This window comes from Mizuhopecten yessoensis, unplaced genomic scaffold (genome assembly GCF_002113885.1).
Source record: "Mizuhopecten yessoensis strain PY_sf001 unplaced genomic scaffold, ASM211388v2 scaffold1951, whole genome shotgun sequence".
NCBI classification, from domain to species: domain Eukaryota; kingdom Metazoa; phylum Mollusca; class Bivalvia; order Pectinida; family Pectinidae; genus Mizuhopecten; species Mizuhopecten yessoensis.
This window is the reverse complement of record NW_018404303.1, coordinates 308,167-333,161: the sequence shown is the minus strand read 5'-3', so window position 1 is coordinate 333,161 and position 24,995 is coordinate 308,167. Positions and strand designations below refer to the sequence as shown.

General features: G+C 38.1%; 1 protein-coding gene across 2 annotated transcripts in view; it reads right to left on the bottom strand.

Moving 5' to 3' along the window:
- The window catches only part of LOC110443182 (glucose-6-phosphate 1-dehydrogenase X-like), a 52,939-nt gene that overhangs the window by 14,877 nt on the left and 13,067 nt on the right, over nt 1–24,995 (bottom strand). For both annotated transcript variants that reach the window (XM_021487233.1, XM_021487242.1), the window contains exons 3-11: nt 16,472–16,580; nt 14,582–14,790; nt 12,800–12,961; nt 11,914–12,039; nt 10,494–10,587; nt 9,174–9,300; nt 8,929–9,018; nt 5,716–5,924; nt 4,746–4,915 (exon numbers count right to left, since the gene is read on the bottom strand). In XM_021487233.1, the coding sequence (XP_021342908.1) occupies nt 4,746–4,915; nt 5,716–5,924; nt 8,929–9,018; nt 9,174–9,300; nt 10,494–10,587; nt 11,914–12,039; nt 12,800–12,961; nt 14,582–14,790; nt 16,472–16,580 (1,296 nt within the window). The remainder of the gene's footprint in view (nt 1–4,745; nt 4,916–5,715; nt 5,925–8,928; nt 9,019–9,173; nt 9,301–10,493; nt 10,588–11,913; nt 12,040–12,799; nt 12,962–14,581; nt 14,791–16,471; nt 16,581–24,995) is intronic.

The following is a 24,995-nucleotide window of genomic DNA, read 5'->3' as shown; positions in this document are numbered from 1 at the left end:
TATAGTGGCTGTAGGTTACTTTACATGTGTCTGTTGGTGACAAGAACCTCATCTACATGTATAGTGGCTGTAGCTTACTTTACGTGTGTCTGTTGGTGACACGAACCTCATCTACATGTATAGTGGCTGTAGCTTACTTTACGTGTGTCTGTTGGTGACACGAACCTCATCTACATGTATAGTGGCTGTAGCTTACTTTACGTGTGTCTGTTGGTGACACGAACCTCATCTACATGTATAGTGGCTGTAGCTTACTTTACGTGTGTCTGTTGGTGACACGAACCTCATCTACATGTATAGTGGCTGTAGCTTACTTTACGTGTGTCTGTTGGTGACACGAACCTCATCTACATGTATAGTGGCTGTAGCTTACTTTACGTGTGTCTGTTGGTGACACGAACCTCATCTACATGTATAGTGGCTGTAGCTTACTTTACGTGTGTCTGTTGGTGACACGAACCTCATCTACATGTATAGTGGCTGTAGCTTACTTTACGTGTGTCTGTTGGTGACACGAACCTCATCTACATGTATAGTGGCTGTAGCTTACTTTACGTGTGTCTGTTGGTGACACGAACCTCATCTACATGTATAGTGGCTGTAGCTTACTTTACGTGTGTCTGTTGGTGACACGAACCTCATCTACATGTATAGTGGCTGTAGCTTACTTTACGTGTGTCTGTTGGTGACACGAACCTCATCTACATGTATAGTGGCTGTAGCTTACTTTACGTGTGTCTGTTGGTGACACGAACCTCATCTACATGTATAGTGGCTGTAGCTTACTTTACGTGTGTCTGTTGGTGACACGAACCTCATCTACATGTATAGTGGCTGTAGCTTACTTTACGTGTGTCTGTTGGTGACACGAACCTCATCTACATGTATAGTGGCTGTAGCTTACTTTACGTGTGTCTGTTGGTGACACGAACCTCATCTACATGTATAGTGGCTGTAGCTTACTTTACGTGTGTCTGTTGGTGACACGAACCTCATCTACATGTATAGTGGCTGTAGCTTACTTTACGTGTGTCTGTTGGTGACACGAACCTCATCTACATGTATAGTGGCTGTAGCTTACTTTACGTGTGTCTGTTGGTGACACGAACCTCATCTACATGTATAGTGGCTGTAGCTTACTTTACGTGTGTCTGTTGGTGACACGAACCTCATCTACATGTATAGTGGCTGTAGCTTACTTTACGTGTGTCTGTTGGTGACACGAACCTCATCTACATGTATAGTGGCTGTAGCTTACTTTACGTGTGTCTGTTGGTGACACGAACCTCATCTACATGTATAGTGGCTGTAGCTTACTTTACGTGTGTCTGTTGGTGACACGAACCTCATCTACATGTATAGTGGCTGTAGCTTACTTTACGTGTGTCTGTTGGTGACACGAACCTCATCTACATGTATAGTGGCTGTAGCTTACTTTACGTGTGTCTGTTGGTGACACGAACCTCATCTACATGTATAGTGGCTGTAGCTTACTTTACGTGTGTCTGTTGGTGACACGAACCTCATCTACATGTATAGTGGCTGTAGCTTACTTTACGTGTGTCTGTTGGTGACACGAACCTCATCTACATGTATAGTGGCTGTAGCTTACTTTACGTGTGTCTGTTGGTGACACGAACCTCATCTACATGTATAGTGGCTGTAGCTTACTTTACGTGTGTCTGTTGGTGACACGAACCTCATCTACATGTATAGTGGCTGTAGCTTACTTTACGTGTGTCTGTTGGTGACACGAACCTCATCTACATGTATAGTGGCTGTAGCTTACTTTACGTGTGTCTGTTGGTGACACGAACCTCATCTACATGTATAGTGGCTGTAGCTTACTTTACGTGTGTCTGTTGGTGACACGAACCTCATCTACATGTATAGTGGCTGTAGCTTACTTTACGTGTGTCTGTTGGTGACACGAACCTCATCTACATGTATAGTGGCTGTAGCTTACTTTACGTGTGTCTGTTGGTGACAAGAACCTCATCTACATGTATAGTGGCTGTAGCTTACTTTACGTGTGTCTGTTGGCGACAAGAACCTCATCTACATGTATAGTGGCTGTAGCTTACTTTACAGGAGTCTGATGGTGACGTGATTGTAAACAAACACAGTATTCCCTCGATATATAGAATTCTGACCTATCTCAGTTTCCATCATGGCGTCCATTTCAGATTTCGATTGACCATGCTGCGTAAACTTGATCCTTAAACTAATCAAACATTACACAATAGAACGTACATTGAATGTTTAAATACTCAGAGGGATAAAATGGTTCCCATAAAACAGTCCACTTTGGATATGTTTAACTCAGGTGGGACCTGTCCCTGACAACAACCTGTAACGACCATCAATATCTGTTCTCTGTATCCTGGATGGTGTTACAAATCAGTGAGTAGTACAAACATAAATTATAATTGTATTTTATAACTTATTAATGCTTAAAAAGCTACAAATAATATATATTATCTGTCTGTATTCGTTTCACAATAAATATATGTGTATGTGTATGCATATGTTAGTTTCAGGTGTATCTGTACATTTTCCTGCACTCTTGTGTTGGACATTCGGATGTCCTACTGTAACCCTGTTGTATTGCCAACCCCGTTATACTGTCATCCCTGTTATACTGCCAACCCCGTTATACGGTCATCCCTGTTATACTTCCAACCCCGTTATACTGTCATCCCGTCAAAATTGGCAAGGGGGACAACTGTATGTCAAATTCTATAAAGAAATGTTTAGTAATTACACAAAACAGCAGGTTCTTTTTCACATTGCACAATCTTATTAGAAGCTTTTCTCTGCAGTTCTTGTATCGCTCATTTTATTGGTAAGGTGTTAAGTGAAACTATTATATAGTGCAGGTAAAATCAGATCAATTAGAGGACAAACCACCTGCAGCAGGGTAATAAAAGTTCAGCTAGCAAGTTACATGTAACTGTGTTATTGCAAAAACTAGCAACACTATATTTTAAAGATTAAGGTAAGCTTATTTTGTAGTGCATTATTACTTGTTGTGTGTACGTATTATAAGTAGCGTGTTATCAGACCTGCAAAACGATTGTTCGGTTACATGCATTCTCGTGATGTGTTGTATTAATTAAGTAAGTGTGAAGTCAGATCACAAACAAGATAACACTGTCATGTTAAAATCAGTCACACAACAAACTGTTTATAACAACATTTGTATTTACTAATAAGACACGGTTAGCATCAGTCTTGCAGTTTATACGTAATCGTTATCAGTCTCACCTGTTTTAGGGTTAAGAGATCCAAATTATTTACTGAGCAATATAAAATATCGTTAGACACTATTTAAATAAACAAGAGGCCCATGGGCCTTAACAGTCACCTGAGTCCTACAGTATTTATTTTTGTTGTTGAAATATGTACCAATTTGAGTAAAAAATTGTTAAGTTTGTCAGGACCATGAGCTGATCATTCCTAGACCGAGTTAATTAAATCGGCCTATTAGAACTTGTTTTTAAGTTTGAAATAGCTATTTTCAAAATGGCAGCAGTGGCAGCCATATTGGATTTCTGATTGACCCAAAAAATAACAACACTTTGTCAGGAACATAAGTCGATCATTCCTACCAAGTTTCAGTTTAATCGGCCCAGCAGAACTTGACTTTAAGTTTGAAATTGTTTTTTCATATGCCGGCCATATTGGATTTCTGATCGACCCAAAAAAGAACAACATTTTGTCAGGACCATTAGTCGATCATTTCTTCAAAGTTTCAGTTCAATCGGCCCAGTAGAACTTGACTTTAAGTTTGAAATATATTTTCAAAATGGCGACCGTGTCGGCCATTTTGAATTTCTGATCGACCCGAAAAATAACAACACTTTGTCAGGAGCATGAGTCGATCATTCCTACAAAGTTTCAGTTCAATCGGCCTTGCAGAACTTTACTTTAAAGTTTTAAATAGTTATTTAAAATGGCGGCCGTGGCCGTTTTACTTGCTGGAGTGAAACATGATACAGGTAGATGGGAAACAGCTAGTATATGGCATTGCAGCACTGAAGATTTGAATTATTTTTTTTTATATGAATTAACTAATTAATATGGGATTTAACCAGCAGGTAATCATCAGGATATTCTTCCTCTTTAATAATTAAGTTCCTAAGAAAAGGAAAATCCTTGTTAGAACCATTTTCCAGATGGTTCTTAAATCTTATCACAATATTTGATCAATCACTGCTACAGTAGTTTCTGTAACAGCCTGTTCGTTAATAAATCAATTTAGATCTGAAATGGTCTATGGTCATATAATTACCTGCCTACAAGTCTGATAACCAACTGGCTGATTAGGAATCTGCTGGTGGTAGTTAGTATTTCCTCGGATAGACCTTATGAGTCAAGACTTTCCAAGTTTGGTCAACAGATTAAACAAATTTAATATATTTTATCAAGATGGAATAAAACTGAGAAAAAGTGAATTCTTGTTAACATTAGGAATCAAATCATTGACAAAATTACATGCCAAAAATAAATCAACGCATTTCAAGATTTTGATGAAATGAAAAGTAAAAGATGTTAAATGAAAATTTAACTCATTTACCCCTGAAGATACATGTGAACTCTTCCAATTCAAAGGTTGGAATATTTCATTATGAAATTTTAGGGGTGAATGAGTTAAATTGTTATAAAACTTAGGAACACCATCTAGTAACTAACATAATAGAAGCACTACAAAAACACAGGGACAGACTTTAAACGCCACTCACCTGCCATAAACATATTCTATGGGTTTCGGCTTTTCCTTCTCTATCTTGTGAAGCAGGGGTGTAAATATCCTCCAAGCTTCAAAGAGTTCGTCCGACCTGACAAAGTGAATCTGTGACCCGCAGAATACGTCAAGTATCAGGCGTTCATAAGCGTCCGGTAACTTCAAGTTCTACAGAAACAGAAATAAAATCATTAATAATTTATGATAAAAGCTATCTGGCATTGACAATAAAAGATAGGAAAGTCTTCCCAAACAAACAAGACATCAAGAAAGGAAAGTTAAACCCCGAATGTATCATCAACAATAAAACACAGCATCTACAGCAATCAATGTATCAAACAACATCACTGTTTTCCAGAGTTTGGCATTAAGCCAAAGTTCCAACAGTGAAATTGACATCTATTTTTGATAGCCATAGGCTTTCACAAAAGGTTATGAAACTGGCTTTCCAAGTAATGGCAACGCATACTTGGTGCATCTCAGTACTTTGGGCCTTTTGGTCAGATAAATTTAATGCTTGCTATCACATGTACCAATATTGCTGTGTCATCCCTAGAGACTAAAAGGACTTTAACAGAAGTGGGTTAATGTACATTGAAGTAATTAATAATTCTATCTGAACTATAGAGTAATAACAAGCAAATTAACGGGTTTCCATATTTTTTTAAACAATGAAGACTCCCACAATTCACCTCTCCTTACAACTGACCAGTACATCAGTCCTTACGACTGACCACCACACCAAACCTTACAAAAACTGACCAATACAGTTGACCTAACACAAGGCTTAAATATTGGCTAGAACAACTGACCATATGAATGACCAATACACCATCCCCAGATTTAATTGACAATCATAACACACTTTGCAACTGACCAGTGCACCAGACCTCGGGGCTATTACATCATCAGACCTTAAGGATGACCATTTTAACACACCTCACAACTACGGTAGCCAGGACTCGTACCTGGTAGCGATGATTGTATGACAGATCAAGTTCAGTTTCTTCACTCTTAAAACTCATTCCTGGCGATTTGGTCATCATCTTTAGATAGACAGCTTCATTTGGCTGAACCCGAATCACAAGCTCATTACGCTTCACATCTCCAGGCTGGAAGATGTCTCCGGGAATGTCACGGAACTGAATCCTAACTTCAGCCTTCCTCTCGTTCAGAGCTGTAACAGAAATGTTTAATAACAGTATTTTATTTAGCAGGAAAACTTATCTGTAAATTAACTTCCGCCTATTTTGCACGTCATAATGAGGCATACTTATTGTGGCAGTGATAGTAAGGACTTGTGAAGGATGTTTATTGGTTATACTGTTGGAGGACGAGTATTAGACAGAGCCAAGGGTTCCAGGTATAAAGTATCTAAGGTAGGCTTAGCATAAACACAATTCAGTAACATACAAGTGAATATTATGTTACACAGGATTTTGGAATGGTACACAGTTCTCAGTCAGGATTGAATGTAACGTGTACCCTGCTCAGTCAGGATTGTATGTAATGCGTACCCTGCTCAGTCAGGATTGTATGTAATGCGTACCCTGCTCAGTCAGGATTGTATGTAACGTGTACCCTGCTCAGTCAGGATTGTATGTAACGTGTACTCTGCTCAGTCAGGATTGTATGTAATGTGTACCCTGCTCAATCAGGATTGTATGTACTGTGTACCCTGCTCAGTCAGGATTGTAAGTACTGTGTACCCTGCTCGGTCAGGATTGTATGTAATGCGTACCCTGCTCAGTCCGGATTGTATGTAATGTGTACCCTGCTAAGTCAGGATTATATGTAACGCGTACCCTGCTCAGTCAGGTTTGTATGCAACACATACCCTCCTCAGTCAGGATGTATGTACGGTGTACCCTGCTCAGTCATGATTGTATGTATTGTGTACCCTGCTCAGTACATACAATCCTGATTGAGCAGGGTACGCGTTACATATAATCCTGACTGAGCAGGGTACACAGTCAGGATTGTATGTAACGTGTACCCTGCTCAGTCAGGATTGTATGCAACACATACCCTGCTCAGTCAGGATGTATGTACTGTGTACCCTGCTCAGTCAGGATTGTATGTACTGTGTACCCTGCTCAGTCAGGATTGTATGTCCTGTGTACTCTGCCAAAGATGTTATCATGAAATTAGTCATGCTTCAAATGACTTTGTATAATAAAAAAATGAGTATTACATCCTGTGTATGAACAATATTATTTCTAACAGCAGACACTACTTGGTTTTAAAATTTACTTAGGAAAATGTAGAAATAATCACTAAAGAATCAGCAATTTTAAGAAATCTTATGAGCATTTTCATGAATTAAAGTTCAAAAGAATGTTTTGAAATCAATGTTAATTACTGCAGACAACTTTTAGTAGGTATTTGTATATGGGAAGTACCTTCCCTCTTTACGAAATTTCATACACCTTTTCGTATTCCGGCAAAAGACTAAACTAAAATCATGTGCCCTGGAAAGATGATCAATAAGGATGCAACATTTATCTTTTCAGTATGAAAATCTGATTTTTTTCTGTTTTCCTACTCAGATATATATTGTATTTTGATATGAACATACCCTTTCCACACCTCAGGAAGAAGGGCACCCCTCCTACTCTGATATATATTGTACTTTGACATGCACTTACCCTTTCCGCACCTCAGGAAGAAGGGCACCCCTCCTACTCAGATATATAGTGTACTTTGACATGCACTTACCCTTTCCACACCTCAGGAAAAAGGGCACCTCTCCTACTCAGATATATATTGTACTTTAACATGCACTTACCCTTTCCACACCTCAGGAAGAAGGGCACCCCTCCTCCTCAGATATATATTGTACTTTGACATGCACTTACCCTTTCCACACCTCAGGAAAAAGGGCACCTCTCCTACTCAGATATATATTGTACTTTGACATGCACTTACCCTTGCCACACCTCAGGAAGAAGGGCACCCCTCCTACTCTGATATATATTGTACTTTGACATGCACTTACCCTCTCCACACCTCAGGAAGAAGGGCACCCCTCCTACTAAGATATATATTGTATTTTGATATGAACATACCCTTTCCACGCCTCAGGAAGAAGGGAACCCCTCGTACTCTGATATATATTGTACTTTGACATGCACTTACCCTTTCCGCACCTCAGGAAGAAGGGCACCTCTCCTACTCTGATATATATTGTACTTTGACATGCACCTACCCTTTCCACACCTCAGGAAGAAGGGCACCTTTCCTACTAAGATATATATTGTACTTTGACATGCACTTACCCTCTCCACACCTCAGGAAGAAGGGCACCCCTCCTACAGATATATATTGTATTTTGACATGAACCTACCCTTTCCAAACCTCAGAAAGAAGGGCACCCCTCCTACTAAGATATATATTGTACTTTGACATGCACTTACCCTCTCCACACCTCAGGAAGAAGGGCACCCCTCCTACAGATATATATTGTATTTTGACATGAACCTACCCTTTCCAAACCTCAGAAAGAAGGGCACCCCTCCTACTAAGATATATATTGTACTTTGACATGCACTTACCCTTTCCGCACCTCAGGAAGAAGGGCACCTCTCCTACTCTGATATATATTGTACTTTGACATGCACCTACCCTTTCCACACCTCAGGAAGAAGGGCACCTCTCCTCCTCAGATATATATTGTACTTTGACATGCACTTACCCTTGCCACACCTCAGGAAGAAGGGCACCCCTCCTACTCAGATATATATTGTACTTTGACATGCACTTACCCTCTCCACACCTCAGGAAGAAGGGCACCCCTCCTACAGATATATATTGTATTTTGACATGAACTTACCCTTTCCAAACCTCAGAAAGAAGGGCACCCCTCCTACTAAGATATATATTGTACTTTGACATGCACTTACCCTTTCCACACCTCAGGAAGAAGGGCACCTTTCCTACTAAGATATATATTGTACTTTGACATGCACTTACCCTTTCCACACCTCAGGAAAAAGGGCCCCCCCTCCTACTCAGATATATATTGTACTTTGACATGCACTTACCCTCTCCACACCTCAGGAAGAAGGGCACCCCTCCTACAGATATATATTGTATTTTGACATGAACTTACCCTTTCCAAACCTCAGAAAGAAGGGCACCCCTCCTACTAAGATATATATTGTACTTTGACATGCACTTACCCTTTCCACACCTCAGGAAGAAGGGCACCCCTTCCCAACGTTCATTCTTCACAAACAAAGCGGCTGTGGCAAAGGTGGGGGTAGCCGAGCCTAGAGAGACAAAGGCATTAGTACAGAAGGTATACAAAACCTTAACATACGATACTTCTGGAACAATCACACTGTCAACATTAGCAGAGAACAAACTGGAAACTTTATCGAACTGTTTTATAAATATAATGAACAAGAGATTTATGAGAATGCACCTTTTGGAACAGTCGGGTCCTCTAAGTATCCAACCTTCTCGTCGCCCGTGCCCTCAGGATTACCGACATATTGGCCCAACACGATATGCTCCAGTTCTATCGGTTGTATGCTCTTCAGTACCTTGACCTGTAATACACCAGAAGGTATACATCAGCATAGTCTATCCTTACAAGTATTCACCCGACAAAAAAAACACCTGTATAAGTATCCCCCCGACACAAAAAACACCTGTCAAAATTCACCATAAGTCACCACAGTTAAATGTCGTCCCCTATAAGTATTCACCCGACACAAAAAACACCTGTCAAAATTCACCATAAGTAACCCCCGTTAAATGTCGTCCCCTATAAGTATTCACCCGACACAAAAAACACCTGTATAAGTATCCCCCCGACACAAAAAACACCTGTCAAAATTCACCATAAGTAACCCCCGTTAAATGTCGTCCCCTATAAGTATTCCCCCGACACAAAAAACACCTGTATAAGTATTAACCAGACACAAAAAACACCTGTCAAAATTCATCATAAGTAACCCCTGTTAAATGTCGCCCCCTATAAGTATTCACCCGACACAAAAAACACCTGTCAAAATTTATCATAAGTAACACCTGTTAAATGGCGTCCCCTATAAGTATCCCCCCGACACAAAAAACACCTGTATAAGAATTCCCCCGACACAAAAAACACCTGTCAAAATTCACCATAAGTCACCACAGTTAAATGTCGTCCCCTATAAGTATTCACCCGACACAAAAAACACCTGTCGAAATTCATCATAAGTAACACCTGTTAAATGGCGTCCCCTATAAGTATCCCCCCGACACAAAAAACACCTGTCAAAATTCATCACAAGTAACACCCGTTAAATGTCGTCCCCTATAAGTATTCCCCCGACACAAAAAACACCTGTCGAAATTCATCATAAGTAACACCTGTTAAATGTCGTCCCCTATAAGTATTCACCCGACACAAAAAACACCTGTCAAAATTCATCATAAGTAACACCTGTTAAATGTCCTCCCCTATAAGTATTCACCTGACACACGACACCTTTCAAACATGGTCCCTTACAGTTTCACACCGGTAAAATTACCCTTCAATGTCTTCATGTAAACAGAAAACCAATCAAAATTTATCCTTAAATATGGATGCCTGAAACACAGACACCAGCCAACGTTGTGCTTCAAAATATTTAACTGAATACTTCATCCTTTCACCCCTATGTAAGTTAGTACACTCTACAATGCTTTGATCTGGATGAGTCCATTATTGTTAACAGTGGTGAAATGGTTACTTGAAAAACAGGCACATTTTTACCTTCTCATTTCTAATATCTTCAGCGCCTGTTGTCGGGGGCTTTTCCATGGCAACCAGAGTTAAGATTTGTAAAAGGTGGTTCTGCATAACATCTCTGTAAACAAAAAATGTTTGTGTGAAGTTAATATAACCATCTTACAATACCATCTTGTAAGACAGAGGACATGATATTTGATAATTCCTAAGTTATAAATAGGGATTTGAACATACCCTTCCCATAAATTATAACATTATAAGTCAATGTATTGCAAGGAAATCCATAGTCACCTACTGGTAATGAATTCTTTATTTACAGAGCGGTACACCTAACTCTGTATCACACTTTTAAAGAAAGTATCCTGATACAGAATTCAGCATTTTTTTCAATCATTGGGGTCAGAGGTCAATATAGAGATCACAGCAACTTGCTTTTGGTGCTGTTAATTCTGTCATCTCAGTATATAGTTGCATACCAAATTTGGTTACTCCAGGAGAAACAGTATAGAAGCTTAAGATTAGCTTTGAACTTTTTCTGTGTCTACATGAGGTCAGTCGTCAAAGCAACATCACAGGGTCCTACCTACCTTTCATCAACTGCACTCCACTACTGTGAGATTCACCTGCATACCTAATATGGTTATGTCAGTGAAATAGTACAGAATGCATATTCCTAAGACAAACTTTTTCAATGGTTGAGGTCAAAGGTAAAATCGTAAGTCACAGTGACCTACTTCTCATATTCTGCACTTCCCCATCCCAAGATGTACTTGCATACCAAATCTGGCTACTCTAGGTAAAATAGCGTAGAAAATATGCCCCTCTGATTATTTTTTTGAAAGGACAGAAATCAGTTGGATGAATGTACGGATGGATGAAGCGCAAACCTTTAGTTCCCTTTTGGTAACTAGTGGGGGACTAAAATGAGCAGTGGTATACATACTGGATACCAGGAAACCTTGCCAAGTCAAACATTCACCATTCACAGTTATAAGTCATAAGGACATAGTACATGTACAGTGGTACACATACTGGATACCAGGAAACCTTGCACAGTCAAACATTCACCATTCCCAGTTATACTCATAAGGACATTATACATGTACAGTGATATACATACTGGATACCGGGAAACCTTGCCCAGTCAAACATTCACCATTCCCAGTTATACTCATAAGGACATTATACAATGATTTAATGAATATGTGAAGTGTTTCGAGTGAAAAAAACACCCCGTTAAAAGTTTGCACAACTAAGAGCTGTTTATGCTATGTTGAGTAGCTATGAATGTATACCATGTCACATTTGTCAGGGAGTATATAACCACGTGTCATGTAGAAATACCTCAAATTTACCAAGGAGGAATCAACTTCACTTCACATAAACACAACTTATGTTTGAGATCATTTACAGAGTATCAGTTTAACTCCAAGTACCCGTTTACCTGATAATTCCAAACTCGTCGAAGTAGCCGCCTCGTCCCTGAGTTCCAAATGGCTCCTTAAAGCTGATGACAACGGACGCAATATTGTCCCTGTTCCAGATATGACTGAACAGTTTGTTGGCAAATCTGCTCAAAGGAAAAGGATTAACATTGATCTATTACACAGGCAAAGTTCAATTGTAAAGATGCAAAACTGACAATATGTATGCAAGTTTTTCAGCCAATTTTTATTTTTACAAAGCGGATCATGTACAGGCTATAGCCCCATAAAGTTATTAAAAAAATATCTCCCGTAACACCATATGGTAACAACCATCATGATCTTCTGATAGTGGTTGACCTTTAACCTACCCTAGCACCATGAGATTCTGCACCATGTACAGGTAAAGTCTGAATTTTAACATATTGTAGCACCATGTACAGGTAAAGTCTGAATTTTAACATATTGTAGCACCATGTACAGGTAAAGTCTGAATTTTAACATATTGTAGCACCATGTACAGGTAAAGTCTGAATTTTAACATATTGTAGCACCATGTACAGGTAAAGTCTGAATTTTAACATATTGTAGCACCATGTACAGGTAAAGTCTGAATTTTAACATATTGTAGCACCATGTACAGGTAAAGTCTGAATTTTAACATATTGTAGCACCATGTACAGGTAAAGTCTGAATTTTAACATATTGTAGCACCATGTACAGGTAAAGTCTGAATTTTAACATATTGTAGCACCATGTACAGGTAAAGTCTGAATTTTAACATATTGTAGCACCATGTACAGGTAAAGTCTGAATTTTAACATATTGTAGCACCATGTACAGGTAAAGTCTGAATTTTAACATATTTTAGCACCATGTACAGGTAATGTCTGACCTTTTACCTACCTTAGCACCATGAGATTCTGCACCATTTCTTTGCCCAGGTAGTGATCGATTCTGTACATCTCTTCCTCTTTAAATAAAGCACTGAGGTGTTCTGACAGATTGTTGGAGCTTTCTAGGTCCTTACCAAAAGGCTTCTCTATCACGACACGAGTCCAGCATCCACTGTAAACATAAGACTGTCATCTTAATCTGAATAGGTTTGATCACCAGGTATGATCAAATTTGTTTTGCCTATATAAAACCAGGATATTTTACAGGGAAATGAGACCCAAGAGGGATCTTGGCACCAACCATCGTATTATCTTTGTTAGTTCTTTGTTAGTTCTTTGTCAGTTCGATCTTTTCTCTTCTTTTCTCTTATCTGTTCGAAAAAGTCATGTAAATAGTAAATGCAAACCCAGGTGTGTATAAAAGACAACCTTCAAAGTGAGTATGTTGATTCACATAGTACAGTACTTACTGTGAAAGAAATAGATCAGATCATTGCAAGTAGTTCCGATGGCCATCTTATTCTTATGATCAATAAAAATGCACAACTGCAGACCAAGGGAAACCTACATATCAAGTTTTAGAAAGATCCCTTTAGTACTTTCTGAGAAATAGCAATAACAAACTTTAACTGTCAAAATCCAAATTGGCCACCAGTCAACAATTTTGTTTATTCCATCAATCTCAAAAGTTGACATGCACACCAAAAGACAAAGGGGAACTTACATATTAAATTTGAGAAAGATTCTTCCAGTACTTCCTGAGAATTGGCGAATACCAAACATTCACAGTCAAAATCCAAGATGGCTGTCTGTCGGCCATTTTGTTTATCCAAGCAGTCTCAAAATTACATTTGAACAAGAAAGAAAGGACCAAAGGTAACCAACGTATTAAATTGGAGAAAGATACTCTAAGTACTTCCTGACAAATAGTGATAAGAAACAGTCACGGTCAAAATCCAAGATGTCTGTCAGCTATTTTGTTTATCCAATCAGTCTCAAAAGTAAACAGCCACAACAAGGGACTAAGGGGAACCTACATACGACATTTGAATTATCCCTCCAGTCCTTCCAGAGAAAGAGAGATAACAAACATTCAATGTCGAAATCTAAGATGGCCACCTGTCGGCCATTTTGTTTTTCTGATCAGTCTCAAAAGTAAACATGCACAACTACAGACCATGGGAAAATTACATATCATATTTGAAAAGATCCCTCAAGTACTTCCTGAGGAATAGTGATAACAAACATTCACAACTAGGAATCAAGAGGAGCCTACATGTTAAATTTGAGAAAGATCCCTCCAGTACTTCCTGAGAAATAGCAAAAACAAAAACAGTTTAAGGACGGACAATTTGATCATGAATAAACCACGACCTGATGATAGTGGGCTGAAAAAAATAGAAATTGTCTATATGACATGAGTGAAACCATTCCCGTTCAAATCAGTGTCATTGTTTCACCTTTAAATAGTAACAGTGACTTAGGTCTTTACCTTGGAATCCTAAAATATGACCACATTTGATGTATTCTCATATTTTGTAATGTTTTTTTTTTACTGAAATCTGTTAATAAATGGAGTCACATGAAAGATGATAATGAATCGGGATGTGACTGAACAGGGCTTGATGGACTGATCGAGAAATCTATATGCCCCCTGTCCTTCCTCATAAAATGGTGAGGGTATAAAATCAAGTTTTGATATTGTACTAACATTTACTTCAAGGCTTATGACAATAAACAGTTCAGTGTATTACACTCACAATTGAGCATGTACATTCAATGTGAGACTTACTCCTTTGCCATACAGGTAGCCTTGATATTGCGGGTGACAGACTCGTAGACAGACGGAGGTAGAGCCAGATAAAATATTCTGTTGGCATTTTTCTTCTGGTCCAGACATTTGTTTAGAACAGCAAAGCTTGCTACCTTCTCATAATCTCCAGCTATGTACTGATTGGCTTTGAAAAATGCTGCTAGTTTGTCTTTTTCGCTGTCTTGCACCTGAAATTGATACATTTTATAAACATGGGCTATCTTCAATAATATTCATTGGTTTGGAAAATTTATGTGCAGTATCAAAATATTTTTTTAAACACAAACGATGTACACATCAATATCTTACAAAATGTCAAGACCAACCGGACCTTTTGTCAAGCTATCGCTGAGTGAGTGATTTGTATCATTTACCTGTATAACAATTCGACGAAATCGTAAACATTATTTGTCACTATACTACGTTATACACCAAATCAGTAACCTATTTGATAGTGTAGTATTTAAAGTACATGTACATGTATTTAATTGACAAACTGTGCAGCTGGTTCCTTTCCACCTTTCCTGCTGAACTATTTTTCATTAGAAAAATATTCTAAATAAAAGATGATTTTTTTTACACTAGAACCATTATGGACGCCAAAATGACAATTTAACACTAGAACCATTATGGACGCCAAAATGACAATTTAATTAAAAATTCAGACTTCCAGATCCTGATTTTCCAAATCCAATTGTTCGATTTTTCTATAAACGACATTCAAATGAATGTTGTATCACTGCATGTACTATGTGTAAATGAGTGTGATATTGGCTGAAGTCTTCACTTCCTGCTCTGTGTGATTACATGTTTAAATATGGTGGCTGGTGACGGTGTAACATACAAACTAGTCTTACTTAGTCATAAACCCTTTTATACTTTGTCACAAAGTATTCTCCAGTGACTGATGGAATTTTCAAGGTTTCTACACAATAAACACTTACATACATCAGTAATTTCAATCTATTTGAAGGAGACCAACTTTAACGTGAAATTTATATTACATAAAGAACATCTGTACACCACCAGTATATATGACCGTATGAATTAAATTCTGAAGAGGAAGTGGGTATTTTTTCTGAAACATGTTCTTTTGCGTGAAATAATTTGTCTGCATTGACATCCTATCATCTTGGTTTAAGGCGGAATAACTGACTGTTACAGAATGTCCTTTCTACTCCGTACATAATTACAGTTCACAAATGTCTAATATCTGGTACACAGCGCAGCAGTAACGCTGACTTAACAAGCTAAGTTTGAATTCATCACATCGACAATTTAACATACCAGCACAGTAGACTAAAATGTCCTTGCATTGAGATACATATAAATGTACATAGCCATGTTTTCTGCTTCTAAATTAAACAACTTTGATATCTGCCACGTTTTCATTCTATCAAGCCATTGATCAAGTCTACAATTTACTTTGAAATCATTTAATTTAATTTTAAGAATTTTCCCACGATACAGGTAGTAAATGATATATATCCTGTAGACATGAAATTGGTTTCAACTAATTAGTTTTCATGTTTCATTTCCCTAAAATTCATTAGAAACTGTAACTTACTGGTGACATTGATAGACAGAAACACGTGGTAAGCCTGTATATGCCTTATCTTTAGCTTAACTACACTTGAAGAGAATCATATCTGTAAGTCATTGGTAAGTCTTTCAAACATATCTGATAAGTTTTCAATTTGCCGTTTTGAAAACAGTAAACAGAATTATTCATTTATTTCACATGCACTAACACAAATTAAAATCTGTACAGCACCGTATCTGTTACTAGTATCTGGTTTTTGAGTACACAAGATTTATAAGGCAGGATGGAGAGAACGGTATATCTTGGAGGGGTAATGAAATTCTTACCTTCAGATAGGGATGGCATCTTTTCTGTACTTCCTCCATGTTGATTTTGCTGCGAGCGTAGCCGACGAAGGAGGTATTGGGAGGGAGGAGGCCATCTCTGTAGAGCCACCTGAAACATGTACCAGTAGATTTTACTACAACATATCATCCAGGGATTTTCCTACCATTTTTTCCCCGGGTCCAGAGTCCAATGAATTGGGAATTTTTATGCAGTAAAATTTGAAATTGGGGGAAAATGAGGGGAAATAAAATTTCATACATTTTCCAGTTTCTGTTAATAAATTTTAATTCTTATCATGAGAAATTACATTTTTTGATATTGGAATTTATTATTTATTTTTCAATGCATAAGCTTATGTCTAGCTTACAGTTAAACTCTAGTTCATCTAGTATAGGCTTGTACAAAATTCTGATAGCCAGAATGTATTTTTACTATTTTATTATACTATTTCAAATAATTATATACGGTAGTTGTAATATTTGTCCATTTCCTTTAAAAGGAAAACTTTGATTTTAACTTTAAAGTAATTTATTTACCTAAACCTATTTAAATTTAAACAAGAGGCCCAAGGGCCTTAGCGGTCACCTGAGGTACTGGTAGCTTTATGTTTTTTGTTTAGATGTAAAGTGTAAATCAGCATGTAAACTAAGTGAAATACAATACTAATGTCATGTCATCAAAGGATAAGAAGTTTAAGATATTGGTAAATGTTCCCTTTGGGGCCCCGCCCTAGCCCCTGGGGATGGGGCAGGAATTCCAACCAAGTAAGAATAATTTCCTACATAAAATTGTCAAAATATACCATAAAGTGTTGTTTCCCTATATAAACTATAGTAAACTTTGCCCCCTCCCCAAGGCAGAACGGATAGCTTGGGGGTCCTGAAATTTGCAATTCAAATAAAGCCCCTGATGATCTTTCCATCCATACTGAGAAAATGACTGTAGTACCTCTGAGTCTGGAGAAGAAGATTTTCAAATATTGGGGTAGGAATCCCAATTTTACAATTTTGTAGCCTCATCTACCAAGGATGATTATGACCAAGTTTGAAAATATTCCATCCACTGGTTCTTGAACAGAAGTTGAAAATGTAAAAAGTTTATGCACGAGGGATGGAAAGTGATCGGAATAGGTCACTTGAGCAGAAAAGAAAATACAGTAATAAATGAAATTGAACAGACAAATAAATTGATCATTTCCGGATTCTGTGCGCGGATGTTGGTTCCCTTATTAGAAAACAAACATGGCCGACAGCATGTTTATCACACTGCCGACTTTTTGGACAGATACAGTTGTTACGGCAGTAGCGGATCACTTTGCATATAATTGCTACACACAATTTTGGCAAAACCTTTTTTTAAAGACATCATATATTTTCAGAAAAAAAACATTTAATTACCTCTCCAGTGATACCAAAAGATCTTCATAAAATCAAATATACACAACGAAATAAGGAAAACAAGACCTACCGATTTGTCGGCTATAGCGGATCAGTACGGCTATAACGGATCACGCCCTTTGGCGGGCCTCACACTCACGATTCAAGTTAGATGGGATGTCTCAAAACACACTTTTCAGAGGTAACTGATCGCATCTAATTATCAATTGAAGCCTTTGCAACGAATACACTTTAACTATAACTCCAATACATGTGCCAACTCTCAAAACATATGTAGAAATTTGAAATCGTGAATGCACGTGGAACGATGCTATGCGAATGCATACGCGTGTGCAGATGAACACTGATCCGTTATAGCCAAAAAATCCCACATCGGATACGACACAATAACCCATGTAAGCATTATCCAAGATTACCAAACAATACATGATTCTGAAACAAAACACCATAATTCATCATTTAAATGCATATTTATTTGGTTGTAAGTGTGTATTTTAATAGAATCCATTTCTTCATCAAACCGTCCGTTTTCCAAGATGGCGGTCATCGCTAGAGGAGCAGATTAAGAAAATATAAAATACGGGATTTCTGGACATGATACGTATATGAAGTTATTTTGTTTGTTTGTACATTATAAGAAACAACTTGTTACCATGTGCAAACAATTAATTTCTTTCTAGGATCAATACATTTTGTGTAATCAGCTTTTGTTGATCCGCTACTGCCGTAACAACTGTACACTTCAGTTCTTTACCAAGATTCTTTTGTTAAATAAAAGATACTGAATTAGTTACAAAGATTGCTTCTTTGATGGTATGTATCACTTTCTCGAGTAACACATGTTGTAAATTTGTTTTATTCCAACTAAAATCACACAAGTGAGACAAAAATTGCGAAGTTTTACAACATCAATGCAACGGAAATACCTTTATAACATTCAGATGTAATACTTTTCAAATTTAATTTTCAAGGAGTTAAAATATGTTTTTACTTTTCTTACGGAAATGAATGTTTATACATCTTCCATCTCCACACTGAGCATATTTAAATCTTGCAAAAATGGCCATCCAATTCAGAATTTTTCAATGGCAAACTGGGAATTTTAGTAAGATTTTCCGAGGGGAAAGGGGCCGTTATTTGGCCCCAAATTCTATTGTAGGAAAATCCCTGTCCTCAGAGAAAAAACAGAAACACATGTCTTTTGGCCATATAACTTTACTATTTGATAATATGACCAAATTCAGTGACAGTTATCAGTATGCATAATCACAGTACTGTTCTGGATCATGTCCCTGAGGTACTGTTCAACAAGAGGCCCATGGGCCTTAACGGTCACCTGAGTCCTACAGTATTAATTTTTGTTGTTGAAATATGAAGTGGAAATAATGATGTCCATCATCCCTTCCAAAATTTGAGTAAAAGTATAATGTTATATAAGTTTTTCAGGACCATGAATTAATCATTCCTAGAACGAGTTTCAGTTAAATCGGCCTATTAAAATTGATTTTGAGTTTTAAATAGTTTTATTCCAAAATGGCAGCCATGGCGGCCGTATTGGAATTTTTGAACAACCTGAAAAAAATACACTTTGCCAGGACCATAAGTCGATCATTCCTACCAAATTTCAGTTAAATCGGCCTAGTAGAACTTTACTTCTATTTTGAAACAGTTTTTAAAAAATGGCGGCCTTGGTGGCCATATTGGATTTCTGACCTACCTGAAAAATAACAAAACTTTGTCAGGACCAGAAGTCGATCTTTCCTACCAAGTTTCAGTTAAATAGGCCCAGTAGAACTTAACTTCAAGTTTGAAATAGTTTTTCAAAATGGCGGCTGTGGCGGCCATATTGGTTTTTTGATCAACCCAAATAATAACAACACTTTGTCAGGACCATGAGTCGATCATTCCAACCAAGTTTTAGTTAAATTGGACCAGTAGAACTTGGCTTTAAGTTTGAAATAGTTTTTCAAAATGGCGGCTGTGATGGCCATATTGGATTTTTGATTGAACGAAAAATTACAACACTTGGTCAGGGAGTTGTCAGTAACATTCCCATGAAGTATCAATGAAATCCCTTTCACAGTATTTCAGCTAAAGTTGAAAATGTAAAATGTTAACGGACGACGCACGAAGATGGATAGCAATAGGTCACTTGAGCTAAAGCTCAGGTGACCTAAAAACTGGGTAAAGCCTAATCAGGGAACATGTGTTATGCTTTTCATGAACTATAAAAATTCAAGTGTCCGAGGTCATATTGAATCTCTTTGACGTATTATACTTCAACAGCATACCAAAACAAACTTCTGATGGGTAAAACCTATTGCATAACAATACAGTTAAAATCGAGTAGAAATGTCTGAAGTCCAAGAGCGAGTCTCCTATCTAATATTTATGCAAGGGCAACTGCAACACAGCATGGTCCATAAATCAATGCAACTATATATTGGAAAATAATGCCTCTGAGCCATTTGGAAAGGTTGGTAGACTGTCCAAAAAGAGGACGCCTACATGTAAGGTTACCAAGTCAGAACAGAGGTATATGTCTGTCCCATCACAGAACAGAGGTATATGTCTGTCCCATCACAAGAACCATTTTCAAACAGCCACTGTCATGGTTACCAACTGATTGGCAACCTCGAACGCCCCCAATATCCGAGAAGTAAGAAATCAGTTCTGAAAGATTGCCTCGGGCCATGGCACCACAGACCCCAACTTAATAACTGTGTCAATGCTGTTTGCAATGGTGCCAGGTACATGTTTAAATCTTTAGGAGCCGAGGACAGGAATAATGTTCCACTACGGACAATAAACAGGTTGATGGGTCTATGGTAAAGAGCTCGAGGGTATAGAGCTTGAGGGTAAAGAGCTTGAGGGTAAAGAGCTTGAGGGTAAAGGCAGGGATTGCCATATGCAGAGGACATACACAGGCTTTACTGAAACAGGAAATGAATATAGGTCGCCCAATTTTGACCACGTTTGTGGTAACGCCCCTAATATTAGGTTTGGAAACACAACACAAACGTTGATAATTAAAAGTCAAACATGATTACAATGTAATTTGTTTCAAAACTTCAGAAGAAATGATCATTTAACAAGAGGCCCAAGAGGGCCTGTATTGCTCACCTGAATATTTTAAGCAGTCATAGCCCTATATTCTCATTAAATATTATATTGCACTAAAAATATTTCCCTCGCAAACTTTGTTGGCTCCATCTGTTAAAACTACCAGCCAAATATTATTATAAGATTCAATGCTTTTGATTCTTCTTCAGAAGTTGCTTGACAAATTTTTTCCCTGTGACCTTGTAAGTAGGTCAATGTTATATTCCTTCTCAAATTGGTTAGCTCTATTCCTTAAAGCTACCAGCCAAATCTTATGAATCCATTCCTTTTAGTTCTGAAATACAAATCCTTTAAAATGTTGTTGACCTTTGTGACCTAGTAGGTTGAGGTCATTTTCATTCGCAAACTTTGGTGAGCTCTATCCCAGGAAGTCACCAGCCAAATATTATAATTTTATGCCTTTTAATTCTTCAGAAGTAGTTCAAATATTTTAAATATTTGAATGCTGTGACCTTGAAAGTAAGTCAAGGTCATTTTCATTCGCAAACTTTGTTTGGCTCTTTCCCAGGAAGCCATCTACCAAATATTAAGATTCTATACCTTTCAGTTCTTCAGAGGAAGTCGTTTGAAGCTTTTGACATATATGACCCCTGTGACCTTGAAAGTAGGTCAAACTAATTTTCATTCTCAAACTTTGTTGGGCTCTATCCCAGGAAGCCACTAGCCAAATATAAAGATTCTATACCTTTGAGTTCTTCAGAAGAAGTCATTTGAAGTGTTTGACACATTTGACCCCTGTGACCTTGAAAGTAGGTCAAGGTAATTTTCATTCTCAAACTTTGCTGAGCTCCATCCCTGGAAGCCATCAGTCGGGCAGGTGAGCTAATAAAAACATGTTTCTTTTTACTATTATTTTACTAAATTGTAATATGAAACTACTAGGGGTGCATAGTATTAAAGCTAACACCATGCAATTATTGCGATTTGTTGCTGGCGATGATATATTGCAGTACAATTTTCAAATACTGGTATATTTTTATAAAGGGAAATGGAAGTAGGAAAGTATAAAATAAAAAAGGAGGCCCAATGGGCCTGCATCGTTCACCTGGTATTAATCTCACACTTGTAATCTTAATAGTGGACTAAATAATAGCTACAGGCAGAATATCAGTGTTTGATTCATAAGAACCAATTAAAAGATTTAAACATATGACGCCTGTGACCTCGAATGTCGAACAAGGACATTAGGTTGAAAGTGGGAAAAGGTCATTCATCCCAGCATGCTACAGGCCCAATTTCAGTACCCTTGGCCTTTTGGTTATTGAGAAGAAGATGTTTGAAGATTTTACGACATTTGATCCCTGTGACCTTGAAAGTGGGTCAAGGTCATTAATTTGAACAGACTTGGTAGCCCTTCATCCCAGCATGCTACAGGCCCAATATCAGTACCCTCGGCCTTTTGGTTATTGAGAAGAAGTTGTTTGAAGATTTTAAGACATTTGACCCCTGTGACCTTGAAAGTGGGTCTAGGTCATTCATTTCAAACTTGGCCAAATATCATCAGCCTGGGCCTCTTGGTTATTGAGAAGAAGTTGTTTAAAGTAAAAAGTTGACACCGAACGGACGGACGACGGACGCCGCACCATGCCATAAGCTCACTTGGCCCTTCCGGCCAGGTGAGCTAATAAAAATGTAATTGTTAGCACTGTTGCTTCCAAAGTCCATTTTATAATGCTTCATAATCATGACCTCACAACGATTCTGTAAACATTGTAATATGACCTCACAACGAACCTGTAACCATTGTAATATGCCCTCACAACGAACCTGTAACCATTGTAATATGACTTCGCAACGAACCCGTAACCATTGTAATATGACCTCACAACAAACCTGTAACTATTGTTATATGACCTCACAACGAACCTGTAACCATTGTAATATGACCCCACAACGAACCTGTAACCATGGTAATATGACCTCACAACGAACCTGTAACCATTGTTATATGACCTCACAACGAACCTGTATCCATTGTAATATGACCTCACAACGAACCTGTAACCATGGTAATATGACCTCACAACGAACCTGTAACCATTGTAATATGCCCTCACAACGAACCTGTAACCATTGTAATATGACTTCGCAACGAACCCGTAACCATTGTAATATGACCTCACAACAAACCTGTAACTATTGTTATATGACCTCACAACGAACCTGTAACCATAGTAATATGACCTCACAACGAACCTGTAACCATTGTTATATGACCTCACAACGAACCTGTAACCATTGTAATATGCCCTCACAACGAACCTGTAACCATTGTAATATGCCCTCACAACGAACCTGTAACCATTGTAATATGCCCTCACAACGAACCTGTAACCATTGTAATATGACCTCCCAACGAACCTGTAACCATGGTAATATGACCTCACAACGAACCTCTAACCATTGTAATATGACCTCGCAACGAACCTGTAACCATTGGAAGATGACCTCACAACGAACCTGTAACCATTGTAATATGACTTCGCAACGAACCCGTAACCATTGTAATATGACCTCACAACAAACCTGTAACTATTGTTATATGACCTCACAACGAACCTGTAACCATAGTAATATGACCTCACAACGAACCTGTAACCATTGTAATATGACTTCGCAACGAACCCGTAACCATTGTAATATGACCTCACAACAAACCTGTAACCATTGTTATATGACCTCAAAACGAACCTGTAACCATTGTAATATGACCTCACAACAAACCTGTAACCATTGTTATATGACCTCACAACGAACCTGTAACCATTGTAATATGACCTCACAACAAACCTGTAACCATTGTTATATGACCTCACAACGAACCTGTAACCATTGTAATATGCCCTCACAACGAACCTGTAACCATTGTAATATGCCCTCACAACGAACCTGTAACCATTGTAATATGCCCTCACAACGAACCTGTAACCATTGTAATATGCCCTCACAACGAACCTGTAACCATTGTAATATGACCTCCCAACGAACCTGTAACCATTGTAATATGACCTCACAACGAACCTGTACCCATTGTAATATGACCTCACAACGACCCTGTAACCATTGTAATATGACCTCACAACGAACCTGTAACCATTGTTATATGACCTCACAACGAACCTGTAACCATAGTAATATGACCTCACAACGAACCTGTAACCATTGTTATATGACCTCACAACGAACCTGTAACCATAGTAATATGACCTCACAACGAACCTGTAACCATTGTAATATGCCCTCACAACGAACCTGTAACCATTGTAATATGACCCCACAACGAACCTGTAACCATGGTAATATGACCTCACAACGAACCTGTAACCATTGTTATATGACCTCACAACGAACCTGTAACCATTGTAATATGACCCCACAACGAACCTGTAACCATGGTAATATGACCTCACAACGAACCTGTAACCATTGTTATATGACCTCACAACGAACCTGTAACCATAGTAATATGACCTCACAACGAACCTGTAACCATTGTAATATGCCCTCACAACGAACCTGTAACCATTGTAATATGCCCTCACAACGAACCTGTAACCATTGTAATATGCCCTCACAACGAACCTGTAACCATTGTAATATGACTTCGCAACGAACCCGTAACCATTGTAATATGACCTCACAACAAACCTGTAACTATTGTTATATGACCTCACAACGAACCTGTAACCATTGTAATATGACCTCGCAACGAACCTGTAACCATTGTAATATGACCTCACAACAAACCTGTAACCATTGTTATATGACCTCACAACGAACCTGTAACCATTGTAATATGACCTCACAACGAACCTGTAACCATTGTAATATGACCTCACAACGAACCTGTAACCATTGTAATATGACCTCACAACGAACCTGTAACCATTGTAATATGACCTCACAACGAACCTGTAACCATTGTAATATGACCTCACAACGAACCTGTAACCATTGTAATATGACCTCATAACGAACCTGTAACCATTGTAATACTGATGGG